General features: G+C 51.2%; 1 protein-coding gene across 1 annotated transcript; it reads right to left on the bottom strand.

The window, feature by feature from the left end:
• Positions 1-56: 56 nt before the first annotated feature.
• Positions 57-12,265, bottom strand: Adissp (adipose secreted signaling protein). Its single transcript, XM_076851589.1, has 6 exons — positions 12,111-12,265; positions 6,219-6,335; positions 4,726-4,868; positions 1,961-2,099; positions 909-1,031; positions 57-712 (listed from the first exon to the last, which is right to left on the bottom strand). The coding sequence occupies exons 2-6, from the start codon at positions 6,235-6,237 to the stop codon at positions 612-614; spliced, it is 525 nt and encodes a 174-aa protein (XP_076707704.1). The 5' UTR covers positions 6,238-6,335; positions 12,111-12,265; the 3' UTR covers positions 57-611.

The raw sequence follows: 12,265 nt of genomic DNA, 5'->3' as shown, positions 1-12,265 counted from the left end.
CTGTGAGGCATTAGACAATCATGAGACCAGAGAGAACAAAAACCCATGGCCATGTATCCATTTAAGTTTTTATTTCTTATTGGTTCTAACCCAACCAGTCATTTAAAAACCAAGTAACACAGACCTGAGGGGTAGGAGCTGGGAACTGCGCCTCCCTCCTACTCACATGGGTAGCAGTGGGGAAGAGGCAGGGGTGGGAGAGGTGGCTGAGGCATCCAGGCAGCAGCAGCAGTAATAGGGTGTTGGCATCACAGAGCCACTCAGTCCTCTCCCAGACCCTGACTGGAGCCCACATGGCTTGGGATGGAGAGTGGGTAGAACCCACCCCAGAATCTCCCCTTCCCCTCCTTAGATAGCCTCCTTGGGGGCTCAACCCATTTCTTCTGGCAGGAGACTGAGGCACACGGAGAGGAAGTGGGAGAATAGAACACAGGAGAGGCAGGGTAGTGGCAGAATGAAGGCAGAGGTGAAAGGTGTGGGCGAGGCCCCAACACCACCCCTTCGCCCACCTGGGGATGGAGTGAGGAAGCCACATCATCACGCAGCATGTTGGGAGACCAGGTGGGGTTTAAGGCTGAGGGGCCCCAAGACAGGTCGGCTGGGTGCAGGCCTCAGTCGAAGCCATGCCAGTCACTGTGCTCAGAGTCGTACTCCAGCTCTGCACCCACACACTTGACACCGTCCAGTAGCATGGGTGTGCCGTGGTGTCGGTCTGCAAAGCAGGCATGCAAGCTGGTGTGTCCACTGTGCCCTGGCCCCACCCCAAAGGGTCCTCTCTCCCCTAGAGATCAGATAGTGGGGGCCACTGGGAGGACCTGGGCTAAAAAGTTGGGACCCCGTTGGATAAGGATCCCCGAGGCCAATCTTGCATCTGCTCCCTTCCAGCCAGATCTATGCCTCACACTCACCCATGACACGTGCCTGTACCGTCACCCGCACACAGGCACCAGTGCCACCCTCGCAGGCTAGGAGCATCTCCTCTTTGAGGACGCCCTCCTTGTGTGCAGAGTACTCGCACTTGATGCTGTAACCTGCCCAGAGACAGGGGACAGGTGTGCCATCAGCACCTCCCACAGCTTCCCAATCCTGTCCCCAACACTTATGGCTATCACCCATCACATGACATGCTAAGCCTCCCAGAGAATGGGGCAAGAATGGCCCCTTCAGAGCCCAGACACACATCCCTATTGGTAAGATGTGCCTATAGGCCTAGGAAGCTTCCCTTTCTTTAATGAGCTCAATGTGCCTCTGGCCTGCAGGCCATCCCCAGCATGGCTCTCAAGGTGAGGCAGACTCAAACTCAGGCTTCCAAAAGAAGGACCTGTGTATTTAACACAAAGGCAGGCAGTGAGGGGGTGAGGGAGAACAAGGGAGGCAGGCAGGGTAGAATGTGAGCAGACTGTGGCAAGAGCAAGGCAAATGCCTAAGGCATGTTGCTTGGAGTCCACTGGAAGACAAGATCATGAAAAGGTAGAGAAAGGGGGACATGACACTGAAGCTGAGGTCTATGGTCAGCACATGGAGAAACTGACACCCTAGCCTCTTCCAAGCTGAAGGTAGTGGGTGGAGCAGGGCCTGAGGCCAGCAGGGTTGGAAGAAGCAGTGTGAAACCCAGAGCCTGGGACTGGTGGGTGCTAGAAGTTGGCCACACAAAGTTCTGCGGCTCCAGCAGGTTTTTCTCGAGGGCAGGAGGGTTGGAGGCCCAAAGCCGGTGGTTCCCATCTTGATAACTTCCCCACTAAGGAAACCATCAGACAATGGGCAGATGCAGGCCTGCAGTGTGAGTTCATTGGCTTCAGTCGAAGAAGAGAGGTCTGGGACATGCGAACTACCAACTTATCACTGCAAGCTCTTAAGAGGTATGTGTCACTGACTTGAAGTACCCCATATTCTTACTCTCACTCATATCTGGGACCTACTGGAGGAGGGCAGGCCTCCAGAACCCCAGGAAGGGACACACCTTCAGGGATGGGCATGACGCTGAGGAGCTTGAGGTGAAGGCTGGGAACAGGTGCCTCCCGGATGTCCTTGCTTAGCCTGCGCACTGGGGGCAGAGTGAAGGTAATCTCATACCTGTGCAGGATCTTCAGGAAGCCAACCTGCAGCAGAAAGGGTGAGAAGACAGGCACCTCCAGTTACTGCTTCCCTAAGAGTCCATCCAGGCCATGCTGCCTATGATCCTTGTGGACCATAACACCTGCTTCTCTAGAAGCCTAACTCCTTCCATCACTTTAGCTAGACCCCTAGTCCAGTGGCTTCAGGCCCTCTGGCAGAATCCCTTCCCCTAAAGGCCAGCACAATCCTCATCATCTGTCAAGGACCCCACATTCCTTAGTGGCCTATTTTATAAAGAAGATTGAAGTCAGAAAATGACATTATGTGACCAGGGAAAAGTCTTCCCTAGATCTCTTGGCCACTCTTGCCTTATTGGCACATAAGGCACTAGCCACTACTTTGAGCCATTTGGAGGCTCCAAGTCCCACAACACAGACCATCCACCTGTCCCCACTACTACCAGCACCTATTCAGAACCAGTAGCCCAGGGTCCTCCAATCCCTAATAAGGAGACACCAAGTAACACAAAACAGTGTGGATGAGGGATAGAATGAAATTAGGTAAGTGGACACCAAGGAGTAGGGGTATAGTTCAGTGTTAGTTCATGCCTAGCATGTGTGAGGCTTTGGGTTTGATCCACAGCACCAATTAAAACCCAAAATGAACTCCAGACCAGCTGTGTAAGTCCAAGCTGGCCCACAGACCTGACTTCTGCCTGTCTCGCTGGCATCAGATACACCCACCTGCTCACTCAGAAGCCCCTATTCATGGCCCATGGAATTTGTTGTTGTTTAGTACCAAGAATTAAACCCAGAGGTGCTCTACCACTGAAATACATTCCTGACACTTTTTATTTTTTATTTTGAGACAGAGTTTCACCAAGTTACTTAGGACCTTGATAAGGTACTGAGGCTGGCTTCCAACCTGCAATCCTCCTCCCTCAGCCTCCTACTTGTATGGAATGACAGGTATGGGCCATCACACCTGCTTGAATATCCATTGTTTATACATAGTGCTTGGCAACCAACACTGTCCCTTTGGGACAGATGCCATCCTTGGAAACTCAGTGATGTGAAGAATTACAAGCCAGAGTGGCAGTTGGGCACAGTGGCTGATGGAAGTGCCAGTCCAATAAACACAGGAGGGATGCAGTACCCCCCAGCTCATGTGGGCAGAGAATCCTGGTCACAGTTATACAGGGCAGTTTGGAAATGGTTGTGTGGAGCTTTTAGCCTTTCAATGGGACCAGCCTTACATCACCACATGATAAAGCTCAATCCAGGTGATCCCCTCACACTCTGCTGGTAGTGGGCATACTTCTCAAGAAGCCTTTCTGGTTGTACCTGCTTGCTGTGACTCTGTGATCCAGCTGCACCACTTGCAGAATTTTCCAGGAGAAATGCTCAGAGATATGCAAAACAATAGTCATTGATACCCTATTTATAACAGGAAAAGAAACAACTGTAGCACCTAGGCACAGGGAAGCAGCAAAATCAATGATGATACACATGATGAAACACCAGGCAGGTATAAAATCTCATGGAAGATTATTTCCTGATACAGGCAGGAGCCAGTTCACAAGAAAAGCAAGCAAATATACCCTGTCCACTGTGATGCCAGTTTTTTGTTTTTTGGCTTTAAAAAAAAAAAGCTTAAAAAATGAAACCTGGACTGATAGATATCCAAATATTAACCATGGTTATTTCTGGAAAATATAACTGTGGCTACTTTTAAATTTCTTTTTTTTTAAGCTTTAGTTCATTCCTTTTTTTTCCCCAGGGGAAAACTGTCAGCTGTAGGAGAAAGAAGGAAGACATTAGGGTTAGACAGAAACGGATACAAACCTGGGCCCCTTCTGAAAAGAGCAGCAAGCCCCTTTTCAGGGCAGTCTCCAGGGAACCAAATCTCTGCCCCCACCACAGGGCATTCCTACTCAACTCTGGATCCTGGGCTTATTGACCAACCTGAAGGCCTCAATCTGGCCCCTGCAGAGACTCCCTCCTGCCTTTCCAAGTGAATAGGGGACCTATCAGTCTCCTGGCAGTTGGAGGAGCCATGTGTGAGGTATGGCCATGAGAAAGGGGTACTCTACCAAGTAGAAAATGTGGGGTGAAGCAGGATATGTAGTTCAGTAATAGAGTGTATGTTTAGCATGCACAAAGCCCTAGGATCCATCCTCAGGGGCAAAAAGAAAAAAAAATGGAGTAATAAATACCATTACAAAGAGCCCAAAACATGGTAAAAAGTCACACTTTGTTATCACCATATATCTGCATCACATACCTACATCTTCCATTCTCACCAACTCTATAAGGTGTGAATTGTCTCCATTGGAGAGAAAACAAATGAAGATGACCTGCCTAAGGTCATAGAGCCAGAATGGCAGGCCTAGACCTGAATCCAGGCTCGTAGCACTACAGCTGCCTTGACACCAGCCTTCCACTGCTACTGGCTGGGTAAGCCCAATGACACCAGCTCTACTCACCTGGTGATGCATTCATCTCATTGACCCCCCCCCACCACCACCATTTTATAGATGGGAAACCAAGGCTCAAGGAGGGGCAAAGACATGCCTATGAATGCCACTGAGGAAAGAGGAAAGACAGTCCCAGAAAGCCAGGTAGAGCCAGAGAGGAGGTAAAGCTGATTCTGGGAGAAATATGAACATACCTTGACCAGAAAGCTGCTGTCACCCTCCTGGGTGACCATGACCACTGAGTCATGTAGCTTCTCATCAAAGTGGACATGGCTCTGGGAGCCTTCGGCATCATGGCCTGCTGCAAAGCGGATACTCCGGACTCTGGGCTTATTGCCTAAGAAGAGTGGGAGAAGAATCCATGGGTGGCTACGTTCTCCTACCCCCAGAAAACTATGTCCCCCTTATTCCTTCCCCATCCCCAGACTTCCCTTGACATTACCCAGAACCCACTTGGCCAGGCCAATTTCAGGACTAAGTCCACTGGCAATCAAGAAGCTTGAGGTTATCTGCCTCACTCCTACCTGCCCAGTCGTCCCACAAAAGTCATCCCCACAACATGGTCATGGGACCCCTCAGGACTAGCTGATATAACTCCCCCCTTACTTGGAAGGGAGGAGGCTGGCACCAGAGACAGGAAGACACAGCATTGTAGGGCTTGGCCCAGGTCTCGGCACACCTGGCCCCATACTCTCCTTCACAGTGCCAAGCTCCCCAACCCTGGCATCTTCTCTCACAGGTCTGTCAGTACCTGAGGCCCAGTCTACTCCCTGTGATGACCTCAGCCAACCTGAGGGCCAGAGATAGAAGGAGGTGCCCTTCTTGGAGGTGGGAGAAATGAAGAGGGTTAAAAACCATACTCCGTCCACTTAGGAGAGACTGCAGCTGTCACTAATGCTCACTGATCACTGGCAGGTTCAAGAAGAAAGAAGCTGGGGAGCCTCCTCGTCCTCCCCATGCCCTTTCCTCTCTGCTTAGCCCCCATCAAGGCCCTTGGCTGTCCCTGAGCTGGGTCTGGTTCTCCGAGGCCTGAAAGATCAGGGGATTGAGAGGGGAAGAGTGGTGGGGAGCCAAGTGGCTGGTCTGAATGGTCACTCAGGCTGAGGGACCCCAAGAGCATGAATCCAGTCCTCTCTGACACTTCAGCCCTAGGCCTCCCAAGAAACCTGTCTGGAGTCCTTTTGGTGGGAAGGCCTGGGCCAGCCTTGGCATGGGTTCTTTGACATTCAGCAAAAGCCCTGGGGGCCAGCCTGGTACATCCACAGTCCTTGTTGCACTTCATTAACCTGATTATAAGATTTTACCAGAACTCCCTTGCCTAAAACTCTCCAACAGCCCTCTGGATTCAGTGAAATCCAGATGGCCTGCTGTGGCCCTGCCCATCTCCCCAGTTTCAGTACTTACACAAGCCCTGCATGTTGCTGGACCACTAGCAGCACAATAGGGTATCTCACACAAGACATAGGAACACACACCTCCAGAAAACAGCAAACCAAAGAACTAGCAGGGGCCTCTGCTAGGGCTTGGGTGACCCGCAGGACCAGGCACACACAACTCACATGTTCAGAATTCATACACCATGCAGACAAACACACACAGCTGAAGCAGGCCCCCCAAGCAAAAATGCCCCATACCCCAGGGCCCATCTAAAAGCTCATGCACACCCACAGGCCAGGAGGATACTCACCCTTGTTGGCTGCAGCCATGGACGCCCTCCCTGCCACCGAGTGAAACACACAGCTCCTGCTGTAAACCTCCGCTCCAGCTCAACAGCCTCCCATGCTCCAGGGACACAAGCAGGAACCTGAAGGATGGGGGATGGAGAGGGCAGTGGTCAGGATCACCCATGAGCCCATGACTGGGAGAAAGCAGAGGGCTTTGCTTAAGAAAGACTCAAACTGCTGCTGCTTTCAGCAGTCCAAATGGGGCCTGCATCCCCTAGCACAGGGGTCTGCCTGACCCCTTCAGCCAATGACCATAGACATCAAGAGCCCTCACCCCTTTCTGACCCTCTACTGAACCCAGGGCCCTGCCAGCACATGCTAAGTTTCTGGTGCCAAAGTGCCAACATAGGTCAAGTGCCCAACCCACTTGAGACTGGCAGGAAACAGCCTGGAGAGAAAGGGAACTTTATTAATTTTTAGGGGCCAGTATTCAGGTCACAAACCCAGTGCAGCTGTGTGCTGGTCAGTCAACAGCATGCTTGGAGATAGGAAAGAATAGGGGACCACAAGAGATAACTCTATCCTTAGAGCTTTCCCCCTAGTGGTCAGTCAGAGCCACATACAGAACAGAGGCCCATGGAGAGGATGTTACCCCATCTGAACCCACCATCCAGACCCTGCACTGGCTCAGCTCTCCAAAGGCTGCCTCAGTGCAGAAGCAAGTGTGAGGTGCCCTAAGGATACCTCTGATGGGCTGAGCTGGTCCTATCTAAGCATCAAAAAGAATAAGAAGCACAACTGATGGAAATAGATGGAATACGTAAAATCAGAGCATTTACAGAGATTACAAAAAAAGAAGAACAAGGAAAGCAAAACAAACACAAACCCTCATGTATCACCACTGATGGCAGCAGTGCCCCTTAAAGAGAAATAATTCTACCTGTCCCTCAGCCTTTCTTGTAAGCAAACTGCCCTGGTGGTTAATGGAAAGCTCCTTTTCACTACAGATTCCTTACTAATAAATAACAAAGGAACAACCAAATGTCAAGTAATTCTGCAGCGTCTAAAGAAACAAATGCCAGAGGCAACAACAGTGAGAAGATGCTGAACCACCAAGGAAAGGCAGGTGGAAGTAGATACACACAGATGCCCAAGTGCCACCAATGGATGACCTGGTGTTCTTAATGGGGATTAACATAAGTTTACAATAAGGGGGTGTGACATCACAAGGCCACACATAGGTCTGTCCCCCTCACTAACCACAGGACAGATGGCCTTGACACACTGATGCCTCCTGATGTGAGGCAGCCAAAAGTCACAGCACCACTGACAAGGGATCCCTGCCAAAGATGCTTAACCTGGATCTGACAGGGCCTCTAGCCCCAACTCCTCAATTACTAAAAACCAGAGGATAGCAGAACAAAATAAACGATGCCCTGAGCAGACAATGAGACAAACCCAGAAGGCCGAGTATTCCACAGGATGACTGACCTGTTTTTTTCAAGGTGCAAGAAAAAAGAAACAGAAAGATTGTTCTAGATAGGGAATTGGCAAGTTACAGCCTCTTGGGCCACCACCTGTCTTTTGTAAATAAAGTTTTACTGGAATGTAACTGTTCTCATTCATTTACATATTGTTTGTGGCAGCTTTCGCACTAAAACAAAACTACTTCAAGCAGTTGTGACAGAGATCATATGGCCGCAAAGTCTAAAATATTCACCATCTAGCCCTTCATAGAAATGTTTTGCCAACCCCTGTTCTAGATTAACTCACACTTAAGGGACAGAAAAATCTACAGGACAACTGACCTGGTTTTTTCACTGAATCAGCTACAAAAAGAAAAGGACATGGGGGAGGGGTTTTTTTAAACTCCCTATAAAAAGACATTTGGGGGCTAAGTGGGGAATGTAAGTGAATAGAATAGTAGAAGACACTAAGAAATTAGATGACTTTGTTAGGTGAGATATCAGAATTGTACTCCATAAAGAAGTATATGGCTTTATTTTCTCAGAGAAACACTGAAGTCTGAGAGACGAGTGACCCATGAATGACCTTGGGTAATCCAGAGAATGAAGAAAAACCATGGGGTGGCCTCACGTCAGGGGCTGGGCCTATTGAGGGCATGACTTTTGAGATCCCTTGGGGGCTAAGCCAAACAAGTCCACCCAGGTCCAAGCTGTGTGTTCACAGCTTGGGTCCCAGGAGTCCCCTGGTAGGAGGCCTAGAGATGCAGGGAAGGGCAAGGTTCAGGCCTGTGGAATGCAAGGTAGGTCAGAGCAGCAACAGCCCCTTCCTTGGAGGCAAACTCCCAGGCTAACTTGCAAGGAGGCAAACTATACCCTACTCACCTCTAGCCAGGGCTGCTCTGGAGACAGCTTTCCTCCAAGGAGCCTGGCCCTGGAAAGCAGTCTATCCCAACCCACCTACTCCAGCCACCCCCGAGGCTATAACTCGGAACATGTGACAAATAGCCAAATGCAAGGTGCCAGGCCTCCTCCCTTCCTCAAAGAGGCTGCTCCAACCATGCTTCTATAGCCATAAAGTAGTGACAGCCCAATATCCACAAGCCTCCCCTACCCCACCCCCCAAGTACCCTGCTAAAACTCTTAACCAATGGCTCATGAGAAGCTCCTAGAGGCCCTCTTCACAAAACACACAGACCCAGTATATGCAGGGCCCCTCCCTGTCTTCCCCTACCCCACTGCCTGGTCCCCCCCTCCTTTTGCTGGACCCGCCCTTTTCACTTCTGGGATCATATGTTATCTATCTTCTCCACCTTAAAAGGGCAGTGACTGTGGTTTTGTCCTGAGCCCCCAGCACAGCACCTGACAGGGAGCTGCTGACTTCAGTTCATATTTGTTGAATGAATGAATGACATCTCTAAGGGGAGCCCAAGTATAGGCCTTGGCTGGACCCTCTAAGCAGACATGGTGTGGTTCAGGGACAGCAACTCTCAGTATCTCCCTTCTCAACTCTCAGAGAAACCTCTACCCTGAGGGCATCATTCCCCTGGACTTCCTCTGACCTTGCCACAGTGGGCTGGTTACCTGCACATGCCTACCTTGAGATGGAAAGACTGCTCAGGGCAGGACCTACATCTTCAGTGCCAGAACTCATGACAGTCACTGAGCAACTGCCTGTAACACTCCGTGAGAATACAGAACAGGGAGGCAAATGACTTCAGGGGCCCAAAGAAGGTTGGAAAACCCAAACCATCTTTCATAACAGAGAACCTGCCAGCAGCTGTCCTTGAAGCTAGACTCTTATTCACACCATTTCCTCATTAGAAGCAGGAAATGAGGGCAACAGACCTCCCCTGATGCAGCCATGTTCACAGAGAAGTGCTAGGCCACCTTGCAACCCCTAGGGTGGCCCTGCCTCCAGTCTCCTCCTGTGCCAATTCCTCACTATGGTCTAAGACACACAGTTTCCTAAAGACAGCAGTCCAGGTTTAAATTGAGGTTCTGCCCTTTCTGGCTGCATGGGATATTCCTATCACTTTTCTAATAGGCAGGAATAAGGAGTGGCCTCTTCCTCCCAGAGTATGGTGCAGCTTTGTGCCTAAGATCTGTGAAAATGCACCCACCCTGGACCTCTGTAAAACCCCAAAGGCCTGGTTTCTAAAGCAATAGCAATTTCACTAGGGAAAAAAATAAATAAAAGCACTTGGAGGAGAGGCACTTCAGGTCAATCCTGGAGGAGCCAGGAGTGGCCCTTCAAGAGGACCCCAGGGAATTCAGCTTCTCGGAAAACAGCTCAAGGGTTAAGGGGACCTCCCCCCTCCCTTCTATTCCCAGGGCAGTCAGGCCCCCAGGGAGGGATGGAAAGAAAGAAGCTCGAAAGCCCCCTATCCACCCCTCCCTAACAATCACAGGAGCTCAGAAAGATGTGAACAATGTGTATCTTTGCCCTCCTTCCATGGCAAAACAAATGACCCAGCCTCTGCCTTGGGTGCTGTCAGCAAGTCAGGGGTAAGACTCTGGACAATCACAGGATGGGAAGGGCTGAAAAGCTGGGACAAGGCCTTTGGGGCTTCTTTGGCTTTCAGTTGTTCTCAGGCAAAAGGGGGAAACTTCCATTAGGGGGACAGAGAGGTGCTAGCCCAGATCCCTCTTGGTTTTGGAAAGAAAGGCTATTTTAAGGCTACTAGGGACTAGCAAGTAACCAGACAGCTGGACAGTTACTCAGGAACCCAGTTCTGCCCCACAGAGTGCTGGCTGTCACTTCAGGGTGTCCCATGCAATGGCCCAAGCTTCAAACTGGAGAAAGGGCCAAAGACCAGTCTATTGGTAGCAAAGTAGAGCTCCTGAACCCAACACTCTTTTGTCCCCAGTACATGCAAACTCCCTGCCCCAGAAGCAGCCCCCAAACTCCCAGGTATCACAGGGCCAGCTCCAACTAGATCTTTGCTGTGTGGCTAGGGGTATGTCCCCAAACTCTCAGGACCTTGTTTCTCAATAACTCCTCAATCCCTAATCTCAGCCTGGTCCAAGGTCTTTCTCTGTGCCAGGTGAGACAGACAACCTTCCACTCTTACTACCATTTCCTCCACTACACCCATCCTGGGGCTCAGTACTGGTTGAAGCACTCAATGTAGCCTCCCATTAAAGCTCAAGTCTGTAAACTGAACACCCAATAAGGCCTTGAAATTGGGCAACAATGAATGAATGCCTACTTCCTAGAACGTGACCCAGGACTGAGCACATAGCAGGGCCACATACTTACATTACAGCAAGGCAATGCTGGAGGAAGCCATCAGCTCGGCCTTGACCTAACTTCATTTCCTCCTCCCTCCAGAAGGCCAAAGATGTGAGGGTTAAGTAAGGATTTTTTGTTTGTTTGTTTTCTCTCACAGTGAAGCAGGAGTTGAATTTGGGAAGGGACTCCCACCCTCCTCCCACCCTCCTTCCTGTTTCCCAGACAAGTGCTCCCCTCCCCTGCCCAGCTTTCTCTCTCCTCATTCCCCCTGCCCTCAGCTAGAGGGTGCTGAGACTCCTCTAGTCTACAGACTGCCTGACCCACCCTGACCTGGCCCTAGAGACCTAAAAGACCCAAGAAGCAGAGGCCAGTCTGCATTCAGGGGATGACAGATACTTCTGACCTTTCTCAGCTCCCTAGAGTAGAATAATGTCCTATCCCCACTTCCCAAGGCCAAGACTCAACAGGAAAGACAGGCTGAGAAGCCCTTTTCAGTCTGACAGGGTCCTGGGAACGTTGGTCCAAAATGTAAATCAAATCACTCTAGCTACATGATATCAGGGAGGCCAAACTAAGTCTCCAAGGTGCTAGGGGACCAAGTGTGGGACTCTGTTTCCTTTCTTATCGCTATCCCTGTGGGTGTGGCACCCTCAGCCCCACACCATTCTCATCTTCTTGGGAAACAAATGCAGCTGAACGTACCCCATCATAACCTTCCCGAGCATCAAGGCAGCGGTTCTGACCAAGATAATCGCCTGTGCTCCTTGCCCTCACCTCGGCTGACGCAGGAGTCTCCGGAGTCCGCACTCCCAGACATTACCGCCCTCTTGCCCGAGGGTTCAGAGCACCGAAGGCTCAGACAGGCTACCCGCCCAAGGTCAAACTACGAGACGGTAGCGACAGCGAGGACGCGGCAGAAAGCGATGCTAACCTCCCCCCATTACGCCCCCGCCCTCACTGTGTCACTCGTGCCCCGCGGAAAACATTCCTGCTCCACCAGCTAACGGTCACCCGCAACCCGAAGACCTAACATCTCTCATTCATGTATTGGGAAGTCCTCCAGGCCCGGCCCCGACAGCGGAGTCCCCCTGCCCCACCCCTCCTATCACCCCGAGCGGGGTCCAGACACCAAATGTCTAGGACAGGGACCCTGCCGGGAGCGGAATCTCGGCAAGATGGGCGGACCCCGGAGGCTGTGAGAGGAGGAACAGTCTCACCTTGCAAGTGCACCTTTGGGATGGGCCAGGCAGGGACAACCGCGGTGGTGGCTGCGGTGGCTGCGGTGGCGACAGCAGCAGGCGGCGGCTGCAGCCGGGCCACAACGCTGAGCACGAGGAAGAGAGCCCCGCGCCACTGCCGCCCGCCTCACGGC

This window comes from Callospermophilus lateralis, chromosome 3 (assembly GCF_048772815.1).
Source record: "Callospermophilus lateralis isolate mCalLat2 chromosome 3, mCalLat2.hap1, whole genome shotgun sequence".
Lineage (NCBI taxonomy): Eukaryota > Metazoa > Chordata > Mammalia > Rodentia > Sciuridae > Callospermophilus > Callospermophilus lateralis.
Note: the sequence above shows the minus strand (reverse complement) of the source record. Positions and strands in the feature narration are given on the sequence as shown.

Excerpts from the sequence above, each read along its gene's own strand:
- Adissp (XM_076851589.1), bottom strand. Across the intron at positions 2,100-4,725 it reads ACAGCAGCTTTCTGGTCAAG|GTTGGCTTCCTGAAGATCCT; the intron begins GTATGTTCATAT and ends TTTCTGCTGCAG. Across the intron at positions 1,032-1,960 it reads CGTCATGCCCATCCCTGAAG|GTTACAGCATCAAGTGCGAG; the intron begins GTGTGTCCCTTC and ends GTCTCTGGGCAG.